General features: G+C 39.8%; 1 protein-coding gene and 1 long non-coding RNA gene across 7 annotated transcripts in view; one reads left to right on the top strand and one right to left on the bottom strand.

Annotated features, from left to right (window-relative positions):
* LOC122660997 (cinnamoyl-CoA reductase 1-like) overlaps positions 1 to 22,827 on the bottom strand; it is a 62,518-nt gene that overhangs the window by 39,414 nt on the left and 277 nt on the right. For 2 of the 6 annotated variants that reach the window (XM_043856280.1, XM_043856277.1), the window contains exons 2-5: positions 8,547 to 8,716; positions 7,741 to 7,926; positions 5,930 to 6,092; positions 5,110 to 5,299 (exon numbers count right to left, since the gene is read on the bottom strand). In XM_043856280.1, coding sequence (XP_043712215.1) covers positions 5,110 to 5,299; positions 5,930 to 6,092; positions 7,741 to 7,926; positions 8,547 to 8,716 — 709 coding nt within the window. The remainder of the gene's footprint in view (positions 1 to 5,109; positions 5,300 to 5,929; positions 6,093 to 7,740; positions 7,927 to 8,546; positions 8,717 to 22,827) is intronic. The other 4 variants (XM_043856281.1, XM_043856278.1, XM_043856279.1 and 1 more) reach the window with 3 other exon arrangements.
* LOC122660999 lies at positions 4 to 8,705 on the top strand. The gene is made up of 4 exons (XR_006332814.1): positions 4 to 37; positions 3,778 to 3,784; positions 5,378 to 5,380; positions 8,630 to 8,705. It is a non-coding gene; the product is annotated as an uncharacterized LOC122660999 (long non-coding RNA).

The following is a 22,827-nucleotide window of genomic DNA, read 5'->3' as shown; positions in this document are numbered from 1 at the left end:
TGCAACATGAAATACTCCATCACATCCTGCAATGGCTGTGTGAAGAGAGCTGTAGTCCAGCAAATCTGCCTTGAAGAGCTGCAAGTTCTCCAAGGTATTGTCTAATTTCTTTAAATGAGCATTCTTCGCATCCCCTGCAAGTGATTTCAGAGGACCTTATTGGAAGTTCCAGAAATTTCAGCAGAATTCCGGCTAAAAATTTTTGTTGGAAGGCTTTAATGAAAAAAATTATCTTTAGAAAAAAAAGAAAAGAAATTGTATTCTGTGCAATTGCATGATTTGGGATTCCATAACGCATAAATTACTTTCAAACATAACCTCTGTCCATAAACCTATATCTGAAACTGAAGAAGAAGAAAAAATTATTATCTGAAACTGCAGAAAGTGTCTGGCTGTTTGCTTATAAAAGAGGACAAAAAAACCACAGAAGATGTAGTTTTCCGGTATTTGGTTGTGAATAAAATAGCTGTAAATGAGCATAAGATGTGAGGAACGACCTTTTCTCGTTGTGCATAAAATACTCTCTATGGCATTTTTTGAAGAACTTGTGGATAACATGATCCTAGACTCTATTTTGCACTCTATGAAGTCAATATCTAGATAATCTGATTGTACGGATGAGATCTAAGCTGGAAGTTGACCAGGATGAATTTTGCAGGAAGCTTAGCAAAGGTGGGGAAGCTATTGTCTCGTTTGTCATTTTCATTCTTCAATCTGGTACTTATATGACCAGGATAACCTTTGAACACTTGTAGTTATCTTTGGAGGGCAACAAAATTCTAGCCCGCCTCTATCTCTCTCAATAGATTTATCTTCTCTATCTGGAGCTCAATTTATTAATTTATATGCCTGACATCTGTGGATGGGGCTCGAACAATACAGATAGCTCCTGAATTCTAAGAACTCTGAAAGAGAGTATCTGCTTCTCAAAATTTTCAGCTCAAGCCAGGTTTACTTTGCTTTGTCCATGTGAAACTCGTATGGAAATTGATTCGATCTGCTATCAGATTTGCTTTTAGTTTCAGCTGATCTGTGAACAGTTTTATCATTTCCCCTATATTTGTTATGTTTGACCTAAATATCAGGTAGCAAATCAGAACCAACACAGTTTCTACTTAGACAGCCATATAAGTTTATCTTCTTCTTCATACATAATGTATTTCAACCTTAGACCAATGGTTAAAATCTATCAAGACATTTCAAAGAAAATTGGAGTAACCATATAGATTCAACCAAAATTTGCTTAATGCTATGAATTCACACCCAACAAATTAAACTTTTTCGCAAAATTTGCAACAATTTATATCATTTGGAAAGGATCCAGAATTAAGAATAGGTCAGGGTATGAAACCTGTCTACAATTTATCCAAAGGATTGTACACGACTTGGGCAATATGATTCCCTTGGGACCAAAAAAAAAACACAAGGCTTATGTGTTGGAAAAGCCAAAAATTTACAAGTTGCCTTCTTGTTAAGCTAGTTATGGATAGTATTCAAACCATGCACTAATCTTTAGAAATGATCCTCAGCTCAGTTCTAACAATAAACTACCAAACTCTACCAAGGAGTCTTCCACGTGGCAGCTTAGTCTACAAACCCAAAAGGGTCATAATAAAGGACACTTCAGCTTGAACTCACAGTAAATTTTATACCAAAAGCACTTTGCAACTGGCAAAATGGAAAAATAAAGCCATCCCAACACATGGTGTGCCATATAGCCAAGGTGAACCATAAAACTAGACACATGGGCCATCTATCCCCTCCCTAAGAAGGTCTGGATTGGCCAAACATCATCCCTCAGTATGGCTGAAATTGAAGAAATAGAATGAGGAGTTGAAGGTCCACCAAGATGGTGCACAGGCCTCATTTTTTGGCATTACAAACACTTGTTTGACACTAATTAATCTGCATCCTAGAATGACAGTACATTCCCCATATGAACTATTTAAATTGATTAGAGAAACAGTTTTGGGAGAGGCTTAACAGAACGAGTATTATAGGGCCCCATCTGCCATGAAGCTGCTCAGATGGGGCAAAAAACAAGACAGGTTGGCATCATGTCAAATTTCAGTCCAAAAGGATTTCACATAAGGCAAAAGCAAAGTGCTGTTTTTTACAGAGAAAATCAACCTTTGAATTGCAGAGGCTCCACACCATTAAGTAAGCCCAGATGTGACACTTGGCCCCAAAAATCATTGCTTATATATTTAAACGGTCTAGATGACCACATCACCCTCCATTTAGCAAAAGATAAAACCACACTTCCTACTAACCCTAGCAAGACAGTCATCCAGGAGAACTTTTTCCCTTTCTAATTCACAATGTCTAGCTCTTTTATTGGACTTATTAGAACTGTTAGGGAAAAAACAAAACTTTACTGTCTATTATGCTACTAATCCTACCACTGTCCGCATTTTTCTTCAATCGAAACCAATAACCAAAATAAACCAGTTTGTTATCCCAATTGCACAGTTGCAACCAAGTGGTGTAAAAATAAGGGATGTGGTTTATTTTCCATAAGAAAGCCAAGTTGTCCAGAAAATTGATTCATAAGGCTGAGTTGTTGTTGTTGTTGTAAGAAAGCCAAAAAGTTATCCAGAAAATTGATTCATAAACTCTCTCTCTCTATCTCTCTCGTTGTTGAATCATACAGTACTAAGAATGCAAAACAGAGACGAATCGTCCCCCACCCCTAAAAAACCAAAACTGTAAGAGTAAGGACTATTCCACATAAAATAATACAATAAGAAGAACAAACAAAAGATGGCCAAAAGCTTCTGAGAAACTACTGATTGGACAATAAAGGGGTATACTCTTTTCTTTATTCTAACAGTTTTGAAGTAATCAAATATTGACTTGGGTGAAAAACCAAAACCAATAAAGGGATATATCTCATTTCTTTCTTCTAACCACGAAGCTGAGACACAGAATGTAAGAGGACCATCGAAATATGCCGCATGCACCAACAAAATAAAATTTATAATTTCATCAAATAAATTAAGCAAATAAAGAAACCAAACAATAAGTAGTACAATCATGGAGTAGAGAAAAGAGTAGTAACAGCGGATGAAATCTAATAAGAGTCAATAGAGTCACCTGGCTCTCTAAGTGTTCCATGGACTCTGTAGCCCTTAGAAAGGAGAAGCTTCACAAGCCACGACGCCACATACCCTCCTGCGCCTGTCACACACACTCTTCCTTTCTCTGCCATTGACGATTAACCTTCAAAGATTAAAGAACCCAACACTTTTTTCTCCGACACCAGTTTCTGCAGACGGCAGCCCTATTGTTTTAGTATTAGGTGGTGGAAAAATGCTTAAGAAAGAGAACATAGCGAGTGGCGGATATCTAGGAATCTGATCCGTGCCAACATGGAATCCACGTGGGCACGGATCAGGTCCCAAGGTCGGACCACGTACAGGTACGGGAACCTGATCCGAACACTTCTCCGTACTTTCTATTTCTAAAGTTTAGTTCGGAAGACATTCTTGGTTCAGAAAGAGGGCAGCCAGGCAGGGATTAGTTGGATTCCCATCTAATAGCTTGAAACCTCAAGGCCCCGTTTGTTTAGCGGGATCTGTGAGGTGGTGAGATTCTTATGGTTATGAGAATGGGACCCACGTGTTAGTGACTGGGATTTTTAACCCGGAAGGGCATGTCCAACCGGTGTAGGACAATCTGGCCTCAATCCATTCCCTTTCTTTTCCAAGAAAGCCTCAGACTTGTAAGACCGATTCCCCTTGAATAAAATTCCCCTTCACCTACCAAAAATAACAGAAAAAAAGTAATGACTGGACGTGCTTAACTCAGGGAAAATTATTCAATTCCTTAAAACTCGGCAATGCTAAGTGGAGATATCAACATGTGACTACTCGGGCATCCAACAGCTCTTTAACAGGTCTTCCCCACAGATTTTTTTTTTTTTTTTTTTTTTTTTTTTATAACAGAGAAATTATGCCAACCAGTGCTGGAACGGTGCCCCTATGCCAGACACAGTGGCACGCATAATGATCGCAATCATTTCATACATCCTGTGTCTGGACAGAGGAGTGGCGTGCCCTGCGATTGATGCAAGATTACAAGACCCCAACTGTGCCACTGAGGGAAGGGGACAAGAAGCAAAGTCCGTACGAAATGGTAAGACTCTTGCACTATTCATGTGAAAGTTGTACACCAAGTCACATTAGACAAAGTTGATCAAGGAAAACTATAACGAGAAGAACTTGGACCTGAGACTTGAGATTAGGAGAGAGGAGCAGAAGAGCAATTTCTGCTGTTTGTTTAGGGGTGAAAAATAAGAACAATTTTACATGGAGCAAACTTTTCAAGAAATATTATTTGCAGGTGAAATTTACAATGAAACAAACAATGTCTTAATAACAGTCAATGAAAAAGAAGAAAGTCATTTAGTTAATCCAAGAGACCAGCCTCCTGGTAGCTTTTAACAGCATCAACGAGAGTCTCTTCTAATGGCCTGTATTTCCATCCCAGCCGCTGCAATTTCTCCGAACTCAGGCTTAGGACCATCTACCTCAGTAAAACTGCCAAATCATAGATAATATAAGATTAAGAGAAGATCTTATCAGGGTAATACCTAAGTTCACTACTCAGGTGTAAGGTGCAGGAGATAAACCCAAGACATGATGAATACAGGCCAAAAATTGCCAGAGTTGAAACTTGGAACAGGTATGGAACAACCAAAGCCAAACCCAAAGAGCTACATACTTTATCCTAATCTAAGAAGTCTAACCCAATATACTAAACCTAAGCAACCTGTGGTGGGTTGGGTCGATCTAAGACTAAGCCAAGCAAAGGCTCCATGTATTGAAATACAGAGACAGATGACAAGATGAGTGCGGCCTTGGTGCAACGGTAAAGGTTGCTCCAATGTGACTAAGTGGTCACGGATTCAAGTGGAAACAGCCTTCTCTGCAAAAGCAAGGGTAAGGCTGCGTACATTATGACCCTCCCCAGAACCCGCAGTGGCAGGAGCCTCATGCACTGGGTACACCCTTTAGACAGATGACAAGGTGAACCCAGATTGTACAAGGGCCCAACAGCCTCACGGCCTTCACTTATAGTTTTCTTAGTACATGAAAATTGACTTACTTCTTTGGACAGTTGTAGTTAGGATACAAGCTTCTCAGCTTGTCCACCAAGTCCTTTGTTTTGATCTTGTGTGCTGTACATATGTATCTCCCTTCTGCTTCAAGCTTCTCATATACCAGCAGCAGTGCTTCAGCTACATCACGGACATCTACGATATTCAAGACTTTGTTTTCCACAGACTCGGATCCTCCTGCTTGGAAATGTTGGAAAGAAGTAACATAAAAATAAACCTCCATTTCCAACAAGGTAAAAAAGATAGGTCTACAAGGGGGTCAGCTCAGCATGCAAATGGGTATGAAAATGTAGAGGGAAATTTTCTCACAGGAAGACTCCTACATTAAAACAGAATTTTACAAAATCTTAGCCATAACAAAATTATACATATCTATGTTATAAATCAATAGAACATGTTAGTGCATCCTTCTTCTTTTTTGTCAGTGAACCCAGCAGAGTTCACTCATGCAGTGTAAAAGGAGCATACCCAGTGCACAAGGCTCCCGCCACTGCGGGATCTGGGGAGGGTCATAATGTACGCAGCCTTACCCCTTCTTTCGCAGAGAATAAGTTTCCAGACTCGAAACTGGAGCAACCTTACCATTGCACCAAGGGCCACCCTCTATGCAGTGTAAACTATTTTATAATTATAAGATTATTGAGGGGCCCTGAGACAACGCTGCTGAAGCTCACCAAGTTTATATGTCCCAACGTGCAAATCTATTTACATATGTACATGCATGTATACGCTATAAAGAAAAGACAACATGTGCGTACTAGATATGAAAAAAAAAAGACCTAAGTATGCCATAATGTAAGAGCAGACCTTTCAAAAGCCTGAGAATAAACTGACTACTAGTATTTACTGTAGACTGCAGCATTGGGCCGATAACCAAAGTTGGGCAAATGGTTACTACATCAAGCCCACTTCTCTTCGCATATTCCCAAGCCTCACTTTCTGCTATAGTTTTGGAAAGACAATAGTAATTCTGGCAACAACATGAAAAAATGGGTGCTTAGTCTAAATACAGAAAAACCTTCCTATGCAGATACAATCCCAAAATCTTCAATGTCAACCAGGAGAAACAGTTAGAATGAACTAAGGAATTTCTAATCAAGATAATAATATCAAGTGACATCAAACATAAAACAGTTTTGCCATTTCATTATGTTGTGGAAGCTAAATCAAGAAATTTCAGACCAGAGAACTAGTGGATTAGTATATGCAAAAACGAACACAGAAACATAAAAAAGCTTCAAAACAACCCCCCCCCCCACCACCCAAAGAAGAAGAAGAAAAATAGCATATTACAATTTACAACTACAAACTGATGAGCACACTGTGACGAGTTGCACTCACTCCAGGAGACCCTCTCTTTCTTTATACAAGAAAAATATTCCATACTCCATAGAGCAAGAGTCTACAATCCTTGTATGATTCAGAATACTAGGATAGACCAATTTAGATTTACATCCCTGCCCGAATCCATGCCAAGCAATATCCCAAACCAAAAGAAGGGGAGGGGGAGGAATGAAAGAAAAGATAAGCCCAGAGGACCCACAAATATCCAGGAGATTTGAACAATAGCTGTACAGCTTTACCAAGTGCACTGACTAGGAAATCAAGCCAGAAATGTTTCAGTGTATTTTTCCATGTCTAAAACATTTCAATAAATTCCTAGGAAACTCTCTTATTGTCAGGAATTTCAAGCAATTACGGGGACGACAATCATCTTGATGCAAGCTCAAGAAATAACAGATGTACACAGGTAAACTCTCTTTTAAGTTCTCTGGACTGTTCAACTAGTTTTATTTCATCTATTTCATTTCAGTACTCTCAGGTAAAACAATAGTTTATTCTTCATTCAAGCACATTAAATTTCTGTTTGATTACTGTAATCAGTAATTACAATTTTAAGAAGCAACCGGAAAGAACTCTTTTGGGGGCATCATTCGTTAATCGATTCCATTGACCAACTGACCAAGTTGGTTTCTACACAAGATTTAGGTACCAGAGTAGGCTGGGATTTGATATCAGTGATGGGCGGTAAACTCAAGCACATGCAACAATTTGACATGAAGAAAATGATTCAGAAATTCTCAAATGAAAAGCAGGTTCTGCAGTAACAAGAACCCCTTCAATGTTCTCAAACTTCAGGCATGATCTAACATTTAAAGTGGATTTACCAGCTTGTTATCAAGTTGCTTATGGTACCACAAGCTAAAATAAATCCAGCAATTGAGATAACCAAGACCAGGAAAAAAAATTTGAAGACTTCTTACACCATATTCTATCTTCCTGAAGTTAATTTTCAGAGCCTTGCTCACGTTCATCACTTAATTGGTTCAAGAAAAGAAATATTGAGGTGTTCTAGAGGCTGCAATTTTAAGCACTATATCTGCAGACCCAAGACACAAAACCAAAAACATAAATTTGTGCATTTAGCATCATAGACAAAGCCAAAAACATATCTGCAATATCGAAAACATATTGCACAAATTTGTAGTTAAGGAATCACAGATCGGATGATGGAAACATCCAAACACTGACTAATTTGCCCTAAACAATCTGATTTATTTTTTTAGAACACTAGTTCATTGAATCAAATCTGAATGGTATATTTCTCAATAGCTTACCTTGGTTTCCCTGCAGTATTCCTTATCAGACCAGCATGTTTCATCCAAGAGTTGATTCTTTGGCCAATTTGGATTCATGCGAACAGCAACTATGGATGACACAATCACAACTCTTTTCACTTTTGCTTCAGAACATGCCTTTAGTACATTAAGTGTACCAGTAACAGCAGGTTCAATAAGTTCTACCTGTGAAAGAATTATCTGAGATAAGATACAAATATATATATATATTTATTTATATATGTATGTGTGTGTGTGTGTGTGTGTGTGTGTGTGTGTGTGCAAATCCAACATGGAAGATGAATTCTTATAGTGGAAAATGCATATTGCTCAGCATCAGTCCAATTGGCCCTTTGCTTTGTGTCTTATGAAGGGCAGGGAGGGAAGGGAAGAGAGGGAAAAGATATTTGATATACCAGAGAAGAAATCATCATGGACCTTAGAAATGAGGAAAACTGGAAAATGGTCTACCAACAAACCATGCTACCTTTTCTCTGACAACCAAAAAATGTCACAGCATGATATGATAAGGATACTTCAATTAGATTTGTAATTTTTTTTTTTCAGACTACATCCTATATAAGCTGCACATTTGTGATATGCCACAAGCAGCATTTTTTTGCTAAAGGTCAGCAATGCCACAAGTAGTGTTAAGCTGTTACAAAGTTCAATTTATGTTTATCATAGGGACATCAGATTACCTTAAAAATATCTGAGATAAACACCATCACAGAGACAGTGAAGCACATTTGGACCAGCTGACATACATGATCACATTGAAATAGCTTAAAGGGAGGTATCCTTACCTCAGGATTCAATACAGTTCCTGAAGGGACTGGGCTTGCAGCATGAAATACTCCATCGCACCCTACAATGGCTGTGTGGATAGAGCTGTAGTCCAGCAAATCTGCCTTGAAGAGCTGCAGGTTCTCCAAGGCATTATCCAGTTTCTTCAAATGAGCGTTCTTCACATCCCCTGCAAAAAATTTCAGAGGACCTTGTTGGAAGTTCCAGGAATTCCAGCAGAATTTGAGTTGAGAATGTTTGTTGGAAGGATCTAATGAACAAATTATTAAACCCAAAAAAAAAAAAAATTGTATTCTGTGCAATTGCATCACTTGGAAGCATAAGTTACATTCTAACATTACCTTTGCTCGCAAACCTATTTGAAACAGAAGACAAAAACTTAAAAGTACGCGAAACTGCAGAAAGTGTCTGATTCTTTGTAATGTAGTTCTAGATTGAAAGTAATCAAACTAGAAGACAACCAGAATCTGTTCTTCAAAGGATGATTCAATTTAGGGTTTCAAACTAGGACGGCTAAATTTAGTTTTAGGGTTTAATGGAAGTTAGGGTTCAGATGTTAGGGTTAGTGTGAGGTGTTAAGTTTACTTGTTTCAGTGATGATTTAACCGAACTAAATAAACCAGTGAAGGTCTAGGTTGAATTGGCAGCAAGTTATGGTGGATTAATGGAGTCTAGGGTTAGGGTTTGGGAAAGAGAAAGAAAACAGGTTTAAGGAGATGGCTGGGCCAAATTGATCCAGCTTTGGATCGAGTTCTCCAAATAGGCAGTAGAACACTTGATCCAAGTATGGAGTAATTCTCACGGCTGGGTTTGGCTGTGCTGGTTGTGGGTGGTTTAGAAGAGAAAAAGAGAATGGCTAGGGTTTGGATCAGATTCAAACTTACTTGTTGATGATGGTAACACCTTGATAACAGCTTGCTTGAATGTAGAACAGTAATGGAGCAATAATAAAGAACCAAACGAACCACCCAGGCTTCCCACCACAAGGTGTCAATCGGATCAAACATCGATTCCATCAGCCTTGATCAAACACAAGAAAATTCTTTAGCAAGAAGAACAAAGTTGCAGGCAGAAGCTTGTAGTTGTGTTTTTTTTTTCAAATTGTGAGCTAAAGAGGAGCCCCATGATTTCCTTTATTTAAAGGGCCTAAAGGCCAATTCCTATTCAGCCTAGGAGTGGGAAAAACTCAACCCCCCCCCCCCCCCAACAGCCAACTTATTACATCAGCACCTCATCTTCAAAACCGGGGAGAGGAGTTGGGACAATTAAGTTGTCACATGACCACTAAAACAAATAAAAGAAAATCTACTTATTCCACTTACATTGAACCACTGGTTCAAACCAGCTTTGGACTGATTCAATTTAAAACACCAACAAATATGAAATAAAACCAAGTATAGAAACCTACTAAATACTAACTACTTGGACTGCTTGGACTTCTTCTTCTTACGGATATGAGTCTTCAGATCTGCATCAGTTTGCTTATAAAAGAGGACAAAAATCATAGAAGATGGAGTTTTGGGTATTTGGTTGCCCATAAATACCTGTCAATTACATATGCGCAGGGTAGGACCTTCTCTGGTTGTACATTAAATACTCTCTATGGCATTCTTCGAAGAACTTGTGGATCTTATGGTCCTATATTCTATTTATCACTGTCTGAACCCCCAATATCGATATGACCTGATTATCAGAATGAGATCTCAGCCGGAAGTTGACCAGGATGATTTTTGCAGGAATGAAGCTTAGTAGAGGTAGGGAAGCTATTGTCGCTCTTTCACTGTTTACTTCGGTACTTGTATGACCAGGATAACCTCTGAACACTTGATTGTTGTCTTTGGAGGGCAACAAAATTCTAGTCTGCCGCTATCCCTCTTTATAGATTTATCTTCTCTATCTGGAGCTCAATTTATTAATTTATCTGCCTGACATCTGTGGATGGGGCAGTGAACAATACAGATAAGTCCTGAATTCTAAGAGCCCAGAACAAAGGTCTCTGCTTCAGAAAATTTTCTGCTCCAGCCTGATTTGGTTTCCTTAGTGATGAAAATTAATCAGATCTACCACCAGACTAGTTTTTACTTTCAACAGACTGCGGACAGTTTTTCCATTTCTACTGTAATTGTTATGTTTCTCCTTCATATCGGGTAGCAAATCAGAAGCAACACATAGATCCTACTTAGACAGACAAATAAGTTTATGTTCTTCTTTACACTTGATGTATTTCAACCTTAGCCCAATGGTAACAATCCACTAAGAACTTTCAAAGAAACCTAGCATAACCATATCGATTCAATCAAACTTAGAATAACAGTATGAATTCAGTCATCTAACAAATAGAACTTTTTCCCAAAATTACTGATAACTTTTTATCTTGAAAAACTAAAAGGGGGGCGTACCCAGTGCGCGAGGCTCCCACAACTGTGGGGTCTGGGAAGGGTCATAATGTACGCAGCCTTACCCCCACTTCGCAGAGAGGCTGTTTCCCAACTCGAACCTGTGACCACTAGGTCGCAATGGAGCAACATTATCGTTGCGCCGAGGACCGCCCTCTAGTACAGCTACTTAAGAAGGTCAGGGTATGAAACCTGTCTACACCTACTTATCCAAAGGAGAAGCATACACGACTTGGGCAAATATGATTCCCTTGGGGTAAGGCGAAAAAAGGCTTGTGTTGTGAAAACAAAAAATTAACGAGTTGCCTACTTGTTAAGCTAGTTATGGATGGTGTTTGTACCATACACCTAATCTTTAAAAATCAACCTCAGCTCAGTTCGAACAATGAACTACCAAACTCTACCAAGGAACCTCGATGTGGCAGCTTAGTTCACAAGCCCAAAGGGTCCTCACATAGGACACCAGCTTGACCCACGGTGAATTTCATACCAAAAGCTCTTTGCAAATGGCAAAATAAAGTCATTCCAACGTATAGTGTGCCATATAGCTATGGTGAACCATAAAACTAGACATGTCCGCCATCTATCCTCCCCCTAAGAATGGTCTAGGTTGGCCAAATTGTCCCTCAATATGACTGAAATTGAAGAAACAAAGGAGTAAAGACCCCCCAAGATGGTGCACAGTCCTCATTTTTGGCTTACAAACACTTAAGACGGGTCACCAACTAGACACTTGTTTGACAGTAATTAATACATACTAGAATGATGGCACATTCCCTCTATTTACTATTTAATTTGTTGAAAGAAACATTTTTGAAAGGGGCTTAGAACAAGCATCATATGATCCCATCTGCCATGTGGCTGTTCAGATGGCACCGGGAAAAAAAGTCAGGTTGGCATCATGTCAAATTTTAGTCTAAAAAGATTTCATAATGTGGCAAAAGTAAAGTCCCCTTACTTATTTTCACATTGAGAATAAACCTTTGAATTGCGGCTCCTGTGAGAACAGCAAATTTTCATCTCTGTCCTCTCAAAGGGAATCTTTTATCCTACTCTTAGGAGAGAAGGAATAGGGAGTTGCCACCTAGATTAGGGTCTAGGATAGTAGGACCCACAAATAAAACATGACTCCACATACGACTCCAATGGAGACTGGCCAAAACATGAGATTGGATTTGAGTCAGGCTGTGGACCAAGGAGTTTACACACCTGGTCCATCCGATTAAACCAGTCTTTCTATTTACTTGGTCTGAATATTCAAAACTAAAACCGAAATACCACTACTTTCATGAAATGAATAAAGAAAAGTTAGATAAAGGAAAGTATAGAACCATACCTAATACATTATGCATTTGGCTGCAAAACAGAGATTAGTATACTTTTTTTTTTTTTTGGGGGGGGGGGGGGGATAGTTAGGCCCCAAGGAGAGTTGAACTCATGACCTCTTAATTTGAGGTGTTGGTCCTTACAAACTGAGCTACCCCCTTGGGGTTAGATTAGTATACTTGATACATAGGCTATACAAAACATGCTTAATATGAAAACCATAAACAGCAAACATGTAATATTTATAGAAGAACAATTAATATACAAAATCCTAGCCATATGCACGAAACAATAGAAACTTAATGTGAACTAAGTCACTAACATACAAGCATTGCATATCACCACAATAAAGTATGCATGGAAATTTAATTAACCACAAAAACACAATAAATTTGGAGGTTGTGCACCATTACAATATTCAGAACTTTCGCCATGTGCCTCGCTTCAGTGTCTTATCTTACAACTATCCAGCATGGCCTACCCGATATTTTTTTGCGTGAATAAAATAATTCATAACCAAAGACAAAGAGAACAAAACAATAAACAAGTCCTTGTGATGAAGATCAAAGCATGAAGAACAGAACAAAAAAAGATTTCAAAAACAAAGTTACTGTTCATGTGAACAGTGTTGTGGGTCCCAGCTTAGATCGTGTGTGCCTTTATTCTAAACGTCTTGGATGGCAAGACACTCCAGGATCGATGGGGCAGCTTCTAGAAGATTGAAGACCAAGTTAGCTTCCCTTTTTTGACAAGGATCTAGTTTCTATTTTTGAGAATATTATTAGAAGATCCTTGGTGGGGACCGCATGAGAATGCAAGCTTTGACAAGAAAGAGGATCGGCTGCTAAAAGACTTGAAGATCTGATTTTATTCTGTTACTATTCTCTTAGTAGTACTTAGTTACTAAATCTGTTAGTTTCTATTTTAATTATTATTGCATGTGACTGAACTATAAAGCCTAGTAGTTTCTAATGTTAGTTACCTTCTATTAGTTAGGTTTAAGTAGTTTCTATTTCCCTACTTTCTATTTTCAGTTAGTTTCTATTAATATTGTAAGCTTGCCTAAGCTATTAATAGGCCCCCTATTATAAGGAAGGAACAGATTTTGGAGAAAATAATTTTCAGGCCTTATTGCGATCGGTTATGGGAGAAATTCCATGGTTCAACAGCTGGGATAGCTGTGGATGAGAGACCCAGGCTGAGAGAGCCATTCTCCTACCCCCCCCCCCTTCTTCTTCTTCTTCTTCTTCATATGTAACAGAAAAGTAGCAATAAAAAAAAGAGTTGCAGTTTTTAATTTGTTCTTTTCATTGTATCGATCCTGCTGCAATCGGTCTCCCGCTGGTTTCCCCGGTTCGAGGTCAACTTTTACATTACCTTGCCATTCCAAGGGGTGAGAAGAGGCAAGGGCCTGAAGAAGAGAAGGGGGAAGACCCCAGGCATGAATGTTCAGAGCTTATTTCAAGGCGTATCAGCACACTTAAATATACTTAATAGGAGCAACAGTAAGCTTAGAACTGACATTAAAGAGGTTCAAATCCCAAATCTGCTGAAAGGATCTGGACTTGGAAGTCCATCTTCTAAGGTTGCTGCTCAAACCAAATGCGGTAGATGGCAGCTCCAAAAGCAAGCTTACCAACTGAGTCACAACAAGAGTTTCCCACAAAGGTCATGTCCAAACAGATCTATTCTCTCTCAAAGGGAAAAATCCTTCTACAGGGTCAATCAACATTTGGCCAAGAGGCCTTGCCAGACTGAGGAGAAGGGGCACTCAAAAAACAAATGATCCACATCTTCAGTTGCATTCTAACAAAGGCAGCATTGGGGGGAGACCGGAATCTGTCTGTGAATGAGGAATACTTGGGTTCCGAGGCAGCGAGAAAACACCCTCCAGATAGTAAAACTATGGCAGGGGATACGCTTCTTAAACCAGACAAGATGGCGCCAAGTTTTGATAGGGCACCGAGCCCTAATAAGGTCCCAAGCCGACTTGGAAGTTGGAACTGAAGAGGGCTGACAGGGAAGCCAACCATATGACAGTATCACCTTTACCTCAGGGTCTTCTGGGAATATTCGGCAGAGCATTCCATACGGCAGACAATGAGAAGGAAGGGTGAGGAGGCCAACCATCATGCTGAATAATATCCAAGATCATGTCCAAGCTGTCAAAACCTTGAGTGTAGATAAGTCTAGCACATACCGAATGAAGGAGAACTCCGTGGGGGTAACAATTATCAAGCCAGAATCTGATAGAGGAACCATCATTATACATAGATCTAACAACCACTAAAGCAAGAGGTATGAGCTGTAGGATCTTTCTCCAGACCAGGGAGCCATCAGAGATAGCAGGGGCAGTCCAAATGGAGTCGGTATGGAGGATGCGGGAGTAGACCCAATCAACCCAAATACTCTTCCTTTTAACCACAAGCTTCCAAATCAATTTGAGAATTCCCGCATAATTGACATCTTTATTTCTTCTCAGACCAAGACCTCCTTCTGCTCTGGGGAGACAGACAGCAACCCAACTAACAAGGTGAAGAAATTTGGTAATCACAGCCTTTCCAGAGGGACTCCATCTTTGAAATAGTGGACATCTGTAAGAAATGGCTTTGCTTATTTTGGCTGACACTTGTGGACTGTTGAATGGATTGTACTGTATTTCTAATATCCATGGTAGCCTGAATGCATCTCAAGGTAGCTGAGCTAGAATTTACATTAACTTCAGAATAGTTAGGGTTAGCATCTTCTGCCGACTAGTTCAGGATTTGGGTTAGCCAAATATTTTTATCCTAGTCCTATAAATAGCATCAAGGCTAGTTTTTCAGCCACACCTCATATAGAATTACAAGCAGCCGCTTATACCTCCTTTCTACACCCATCTCATGATTCTAATCAAGTCTCTTTACATGCCAAAGAACAAGGAAGACCTTTCATTTTTGTCAATCTGATATCGTTCATTCCATTCCTACCTGAAAGGCAAACCAAGAGATGAGTCTATATAAATCCCTCTCTGTTAAGTCCAAACCCATCTCATCAGCTTCAGGTTCAGGGAGCTTAGGACCCCTCTTTAATCTCCAAAGCTCCCCAAACCTCAAGAGTCCTAGAAAATGGCCGCCCCATCAATGACAATCTCCACCACCTTACTCCTTGTTCTTCTTCTACCGGCGATCTCCACTGCCCATTTAAACCCAAACAACAATGGTAACGATTTCATCCGTACCAACTGCGACGCAACATTGTACTCTGACGTCTGCTACGCCAGCCTCATTGCCCGCACCAATGAGGTCCAAGGAAGCCCAGCCAAGCTCGCTAGCGTTGCCGTCGAGGTCAGCCTCTCTAGTGGTCGTAAGTCATAACATTAGCACGTACATTTCGAACCTCGCACGCAATCCCAATTCCGATAAGGTTCTATAGGACTGCGTGAGCACCTTCGGTGACGCCATTGATCAGATGCAACGCTCGAGCACGGAAATACAACGCGCGAGCAAGCCATTCCAGATAAGCAATGTACAGACGTGGATGAGCGCCGCACTTACCAATCAGGACACGTGTGCGGATGAGTTTGGGTCTGTGAAATCAGATGTACAGGATCGCGTGTTGAACGGCAAGAAGTTGACGAGCATTGCCCTCGCCTTCATCAATAAGTTTGCTCAAGCGACCAATGCTAAGCCTTGATGGGGTGGGGCGGATTCTGACCGTTTGATTCTATTGTAGTATGGGAAAATATCTACCCCCTCCCCTCTAAGTTTGCCTAATATCAATCCAGTACCCAAGTTTTGAAAAATATCTACCCCCTTCCCTACTTTATAAAGATTATATCAACCGTACCCTAACTGTTAAACGCTGTTAAAAAAAACAAGTGTAAAGACAAATTTACCCTTTTTAATATCTATTGAAAGCATGTCTTTCTCCCTTGCTTATGAAAAGACTGTATTACCCTTTTATGTTGAGTTAAAGGGCAAAAGCCAAATCGAGAGAGAAAAGGGGGAGAAAGAAGACAAGCCACCAACATTCCAACATTAACACTTGTCCTTCTTTTGATTACAGAAATCTTTCTCTTCTCTGTGCGTTGATTCTTCTTCTTCTTTTTCTGCCAGCACCACCATCATCGCCACCGCTGCCGCTGCCACTACCGATCCACCACCACCACCGCCGAAACCCATTCAGCTCTTGCAGCTGAAAGAAGAGGCATCTACTGCCTCCAAATCTCCAATGATCAGCTCAACCAAACCAGCTTAGAGATCTTGCTTTCCATTCGAGCAACACAAAGTGAATGCTCTCTGTTTTTTCCAGAAATAAAATCGAGAGAGAAAAGGGGGAGAAAGAAGACAAGCCACCAACATTTAACACTTGAATCCATAATAATTAGTAGTTATATATTCCCTTAATTAATAACCTTTTAAAAACTGAATTAGAAATCCCAAATCTGAAACACTCACTCCCTCTATTTCGTCTTTCTTCCCTTTCTCTTCACAACATCTCTGCCTCTTCATCCTCTCCCTAGCCAGTCTCTTCCTCTACTCTCTGCACCCTGCAAACGCCACACCTATCTCCTACCCTGTTCTTCTCTCAATCAGTTAAATCTTTTCTCTTGTGTCGATTGACTCGGTTCTTCGGCGATCCGGTGGATGTGACGCGCTTACGATTATCATTGAGACAGGTAACTACAAAAAAACCATCGAATTGGTTTCCCAGGAGAGGAAAAAAGAAATAAAAGCTTCTACCTTGTCCTTGTTTTTAGTCTCTCTATCTTACCAGGTTCATTATTTGATTTCTGAATCGAATTTAAGGAGGTTTCCTGTGATTTAGTTTTGTGTCCATCACTATTCCGATCACAAATCTTCAAATCTTGGAATTGCTTTTGTGTGTGCCCAACCCCAAACGATTCCGCTGATTGGTAGATATCAAGCTATAATTTTGTTATTTCAACCAAATTCTTCCTTCTCTTTGTCTTCTCTCCCTTCTATAGTTTCTAACAATTTCACTTTTTTTTCGGTTTGTTGCAGGTTTTATAACCTTCTTCTTCTCCGTCTGGCTGGAAAGGAGGATTCCCATATCGAAATATTCAGATTCTTCCTCTTGAATCGCCAGAATCTCCTTGATAGGATCTTCATATCCCACACCAGAATATTGAAGATTGATTTACATGGAGTCGCCTCTAATCTTAAATCTCACAACGAATTCCGATAGATCCATAGAGTCCAGAAGGAAGAAGAAGAAACTCTCGAACCCAAGGCAGAGCCAGAACCAGAACCAAATGAGATGGAATTCCCCAACTGAACAACAGAATTTTTCGCTGCACCTGAGCCCCTGTCGATCTCTTCTTCTCTTTCAGGTTCAATCCAATGACGCTGACTCCTTGTCGCTTCGATGGGTTGTCACCGGCGACGGCCGCCACCCTCTGTATCCTCCTCCTGAATTTCAACTTGAGACGGCTCTTCAGGATAGCTCTGCTCCACCTCGTTCGTCCCTTGGCCGCTATGGCTAAAGCCCTGTAGGCTGCTTCACGCACAGCACGGCCGCCCCATGTGATAGATTCCGCACGAGAAGGAGAATTAGAAGAGGAAGAAGGAGCGGCAGCCGGTGCTTCGAGTGAAGGATTGGAGGGGTAAACATGGAATTAAGAAAAATTAAGGGTAATTTGGGGTTTAGATAAATTGGCCCTGTCCACGTCATCAATTAATGGTAGATTTTAACGGTTAGGGTACGGTTGATATAATCTTTATAAAGTAGGGGAGGGGGTAGATATTTTTCAAAACTTGGGTACTGACTTGATATTAGGCAAACTTAGAGGGGAGGGGGTAGATATTTTCCCTTGTAGTATTTATGCCAGATAAGGTTTGTTTTTGTTTTTGTAGAGAGCGAAGTATAGATTCCTTTGAAGGAAGGAATCTGTGGATGTAATTTGTTTTTTGCATTCTTCTTTCTTGAATCCTCACTTGATGAAGAGAAAAGAAATTTAAGATCATGGATCATACAAAGTCGAAAATTCTTAATCGTATCCATTTAAGTGAATAAACATAATGTAAATGGATAGCCGAAAATCCTTAATCATATCAGTCTAGAAGAATCCGTATTTGAAAAATCGGTTTCATAAAACTATATGAATTTGTGTTAAGAACAAAGGTATAGAGAAATAGTCGAATTCAAGATTCAACTCCTAGAAAGAGAGGGAGAGAGAGGGACGTTTATCCTCTCAAGTCCGATGCACCTTCCATTGCACCTAAAAGGTACATCGGACGATGCACATGCACTTGGGGGAGTATTTTCATCAAAACCACTTCAAGGTGCACCACCTGATGCACCTTTTAGATGCACCGGACTTAAGGTGATAAAAAGAAAGATAGAGATTAGAATTGAGGAAGGGATGAGAGCAAACGAATGCTTCTTCTATTGATTTTCTCATTAATCATACAAGAGCATTTTGGTCATTTTACCGGGATAATTCCCAATGTCTTCGAGATTATGAGGGGCCTCCCAAACCACAAAATAGAATCTTCCCACAATCCTCAAACTTCCATTCATCATTGCAGTGAGCGTCTCCGAGTGGCAAAATGAGGTGTCTACAGCTCCATGCCATTACGTAAGCCCAAATTTGACACTTGGCCCCAAAAAGGGTCACTTATCTATTTAACGGCCATGATGACCATATCACCCTCCATTTGGCGAGAAAACCACAGTTCCTACTAAGCCTATCAAGACAACCATCCAAGAGACCATTTTTCCTTCTAATTCACAACTTCTATCTATTTTGTTGGACGTCATAGAATTGTTGGGGAACCCCAAAAAATATATTTTTTCCTGTCTGTTATGATACTAATCCTACCACTTTCCCCATGTTTCTTCAATTGAAACGAAGAAAATAAACCAATTTGCTACCCTAATTGCAAAGTTGAAACCAAGTGGGGTAAAAATAAGGGTGATGCAAATTCATCATCGACATGGGCTTATTTCTTTAGAAATAAGTGTAAGGTTGATATATATATGTTGGGCCTTTGTTCCCAAGGGTTTTCTATGTATTAGGCCACTTTAGGGCCTAAATAGGGGTATATAGGTTGCATACGGGATTAGCCCAATACTTAGTTTTTATTTTGTGTTTTTAATTGAACCGGTTTAAATTGGTTGCATCCAATTGGTTCAATTGGTCTAATTTAAGTGAAGTGATCATATTGGCTAAGAGGTTCTTATATCCTATTGGCTACTAGGGAATCTTCTTTATTTTAAGTAGTTTAAGTTGTTTTAAGTCATTAGGACTCTATTTTGAGTCTTTTTGAGTTTCCTAGTCAGTTTAAGTTGCCTAATAGGTTAGGGATAAGGTTAGACCATTCCTTTTTAGTGTCTAAGTCTATTTTTGAGTCTTCTATATAAGTTTGTAAGGGAGGCCAGCATGGAACACGAATTTGATTAATGAAAAAAGCTTTTGCTTGTTGGCCGCCATTGTTCTTGCTCCTATGCTCCTTGTGAGTGTGCATCCTTGTGGTTCTATCAAGGTGGAAAGGGATTGGTGGAACTCGATTGACTCCTTGCGCCGTGACGGCGGGAGGATCCTAATTGAAGGTGGTTCTATCCTTCACATCTGTTCAAGCTGCCGCCGTGGAATCTCCAGTAAGTTTGACATCCAATTTCTTCTTCTAACCCTCTAATCCTTTCCCCCAATTGATCCCCTTTATTTTTGTTTGAATCCCATAAACCCTAACTCCATTAAACCCTAGATCTTGCTGCCCGTTACAGAATTTTCAAAACACTTAAAACTCTATAATACCTACATTATTAGAGTCCTATAAACCCGCCTAGCCATACCCCTAAGCCCCCTTCCATTATCCTAACCTAAGCCCTAGATTTGACCTAAAACGCACTGTCCCCATCAAACTCGCAGAACCAGCAGCCCCTTTGTTCCTTGTTATTGGTCCTGGTTTAATTGGCTTCTAGTAGGGCTTTACCCTATCTAGAACTACATTATTTGGTATCAACGCCATGGATCAACATGGTAATCAAGTAGTAAATCTATTAGCAGATCCTATGGTCGCTATGTTGAATTGTTCCGAAATTTGTCTGAACAAAGGGCTGCAAAATGAAGCCATCCTGGATAGGTTGCAACGATTGGGAGAACAAAGAGTAACCCCTGCCAAAGATCACAGGTATAGACTCAAAGGTTACAAAGAAGACACAGATAGGTATAGAGAATACATATTTTCATTGCCAAAGGAAGTTGAAAATAAATCTGCTATTGTGAATTGTGATGAAAAGAAAGAGACTACTCCTATAGCTTCAAAGATGGAAAATCAACATGTAGAAGATCCATCTGAAGTGGTCTATATCGAAGAAACCAATGTAGATAAGGCTGATACAGAGAAGATGAAGAGGTGGAGCTGGTGTCTAAGAAGGTTATTAACACTGAAGACTCTATGGATAGGGCATTCACAGGTGATTCAGAGATCGAACACATAGAGTTTGTTATGCCACCATGGTTCTTCGAAGATAATGTTCCTGCATCACCAGAATTTTGTTTGGGAATGGTTGAAGCTGCTACTCATATGTTGTTTCCCCCTCATCACTGCAAAATTCGAGGACGAATTTTTTCAAGTTGGGGAGAGTTGATGCAAATTCATCATCGACATGGGCTTATTTCTTTAGAAATAAGTGTAAGGTTGGGATATATATATGTTGGGCCTTTGTTCCCAAGGGTTTTCTATGTATTAGGCCACTTTAGTGGGCCTGAAATAGGGGTATATAGGTTGCATACGGGATTAGCCCAATACTTAGTTTTTATTTTGTGTTTTTAATTGAACCGGTTTAAATTGGTTGCATCCAATTGGTTCAATTGGTCTAATTTAAGTGAAGTGATCATATTGGCTAAGAGGTTCTTATATCCTATTGGCTACTAGGGAATCTTCTTTATTTTAAGTAGTTTAAGTTGTTTTAAGTCATTAGGACTCTATTTTGAGTCTTTTTGAGTTTCCTAGTCAGTTTAAGTTGCCTAATAGGTTAGGGATAAGGTTAGGCCATTCCTTTTTAGTGTCTAAGTCTATTTTTGAGTCTTCTATATAAGTTTGTAAGGGAGGCCAGCATGGAACACGAATTTGATTAATGAAAAAAGCTTTTGCTTGTTGGCTGCCATTGTTGCTGCTCCTATGCTCCTTGTGAGTGTGCATCCTTGTGGTTCTATCAAGGTGGAAAGGGATTGGTGGAATCCGATTGACTCCTTGCGCCGTGACGGCCGGGAGGATCCTAATTCGAAGGTGGTTCTATCCTTCACATCTGTTCAAGCTGCTGCCAGTGGAATCTCCAGTAAGTTTGACATCCAATTTCTTCTTCTAACCCTCTAATCCTTTCCCCCAATTGATCCCCTTTATTTTTTGTTTGAATCCCATAAACCCTAACTCCATTAAACCCTAGATCTTGCTGCCCAGCTTTACAGAATTTTCAAAACACTTAAAACTCTATAATACCTACATTATTAGAGTCCTATAAACCTGCCTAGCCATACCCCCTAAGCCCCCTTCCATTATCCTAACCTAAGCCCTAGATTTGACCTAAAACTGCAATTCTGTCCCATGAAACTGCAGAACCAGCAGCCCCTTTGTTCCTTGTTATTGGTCCTGGTTTAATTGGCTTCTAGTAGGGCTTTACCCTATCTAGAACTACATTAAAGGGACAAGGTTTATTTTGCATAAGAAAGCCACTCATTTTCTACACTTTCCTACAATCTACAAATGGATGCAAAAATCCCAGTAAATTGATTCATAAACCACTAAAGGTTTTATTTTTCTCACAAAAGATAGCCAAAAACTTCTGAGTGTCAACAGATCCGACAGCTTTGAAAGCTATCAAATATTTGCTAGGAAATAACAACACAGCAGAATGACGATTTGCAAAAGAAAACAAAGAGAAAGAGAAAACACACACACAAGACAACAATTTACGTGGTTCACCTCCAAGAAGGTAGACTACATCCATGGCCTAGCGATAGTCCAGATCCACATCCACTATTTGAAGAAATTACAAACCCTCACCCCATCTCTCAAAGAAATAACCACTATATATAGCATTTTCACACCATTACAACATAGAGAAAACCCTAACCCACGAAAAAACAAAACTACCATCAGAAGCCCACCTGGTCCAGTCCGAGGTACAAACCAACATAGGGCGACTAATATATCAAATCGAAGATCTTGACGGGCTCGAACTCTTCAGGATTCAGCGCCATTGGCGCTGATGTATGCATTTTTTGGCCGTTTTCACACGTTTCAAAAGCGAAACAGGCCGCCGAAGAATCAACAAAACTTCTGGGTTAAAACTGAGATCAGGCTTCACCAATAACAATATTGATTTGGATGAAAAATCAAAACGAATAAATGGATATGCTCTTTTCTTTCTCCTCACAACGAAGCTGAGACACAGAAGGGTGGGCTGAACAACTGAAATATGTGTATGCCACACCTCCCATTTGAGAATTAAAAGCAGATCGAACAAAACGCATTATAATTTCATCAAATACTTGAAGCAAAAAAAGAAACCAAACAATAAGTAGTGCAGAGTCTATAGAAAGGGAGTC

The sequence above is a fragment of the Telopea speciosissima genome, chromosome 5 (genome assembly GCF_018873765.1).
Source record: "Telopea speciosissima isolate NSW1024214 ecotype Mountain lineage chromosome 5, Tspe_v1, whole genome shotgun sequence".
NCBI classification, from domain to species: Eukaryota; Viridiplantae; Streptophyta; class Magnoliopsida; order Proteales; family Proteaceae; genus Telopea; species Telopea speciosissima.
This window is presented reverse-complemented; position numbering and strand designations above follow the sequence as displayed.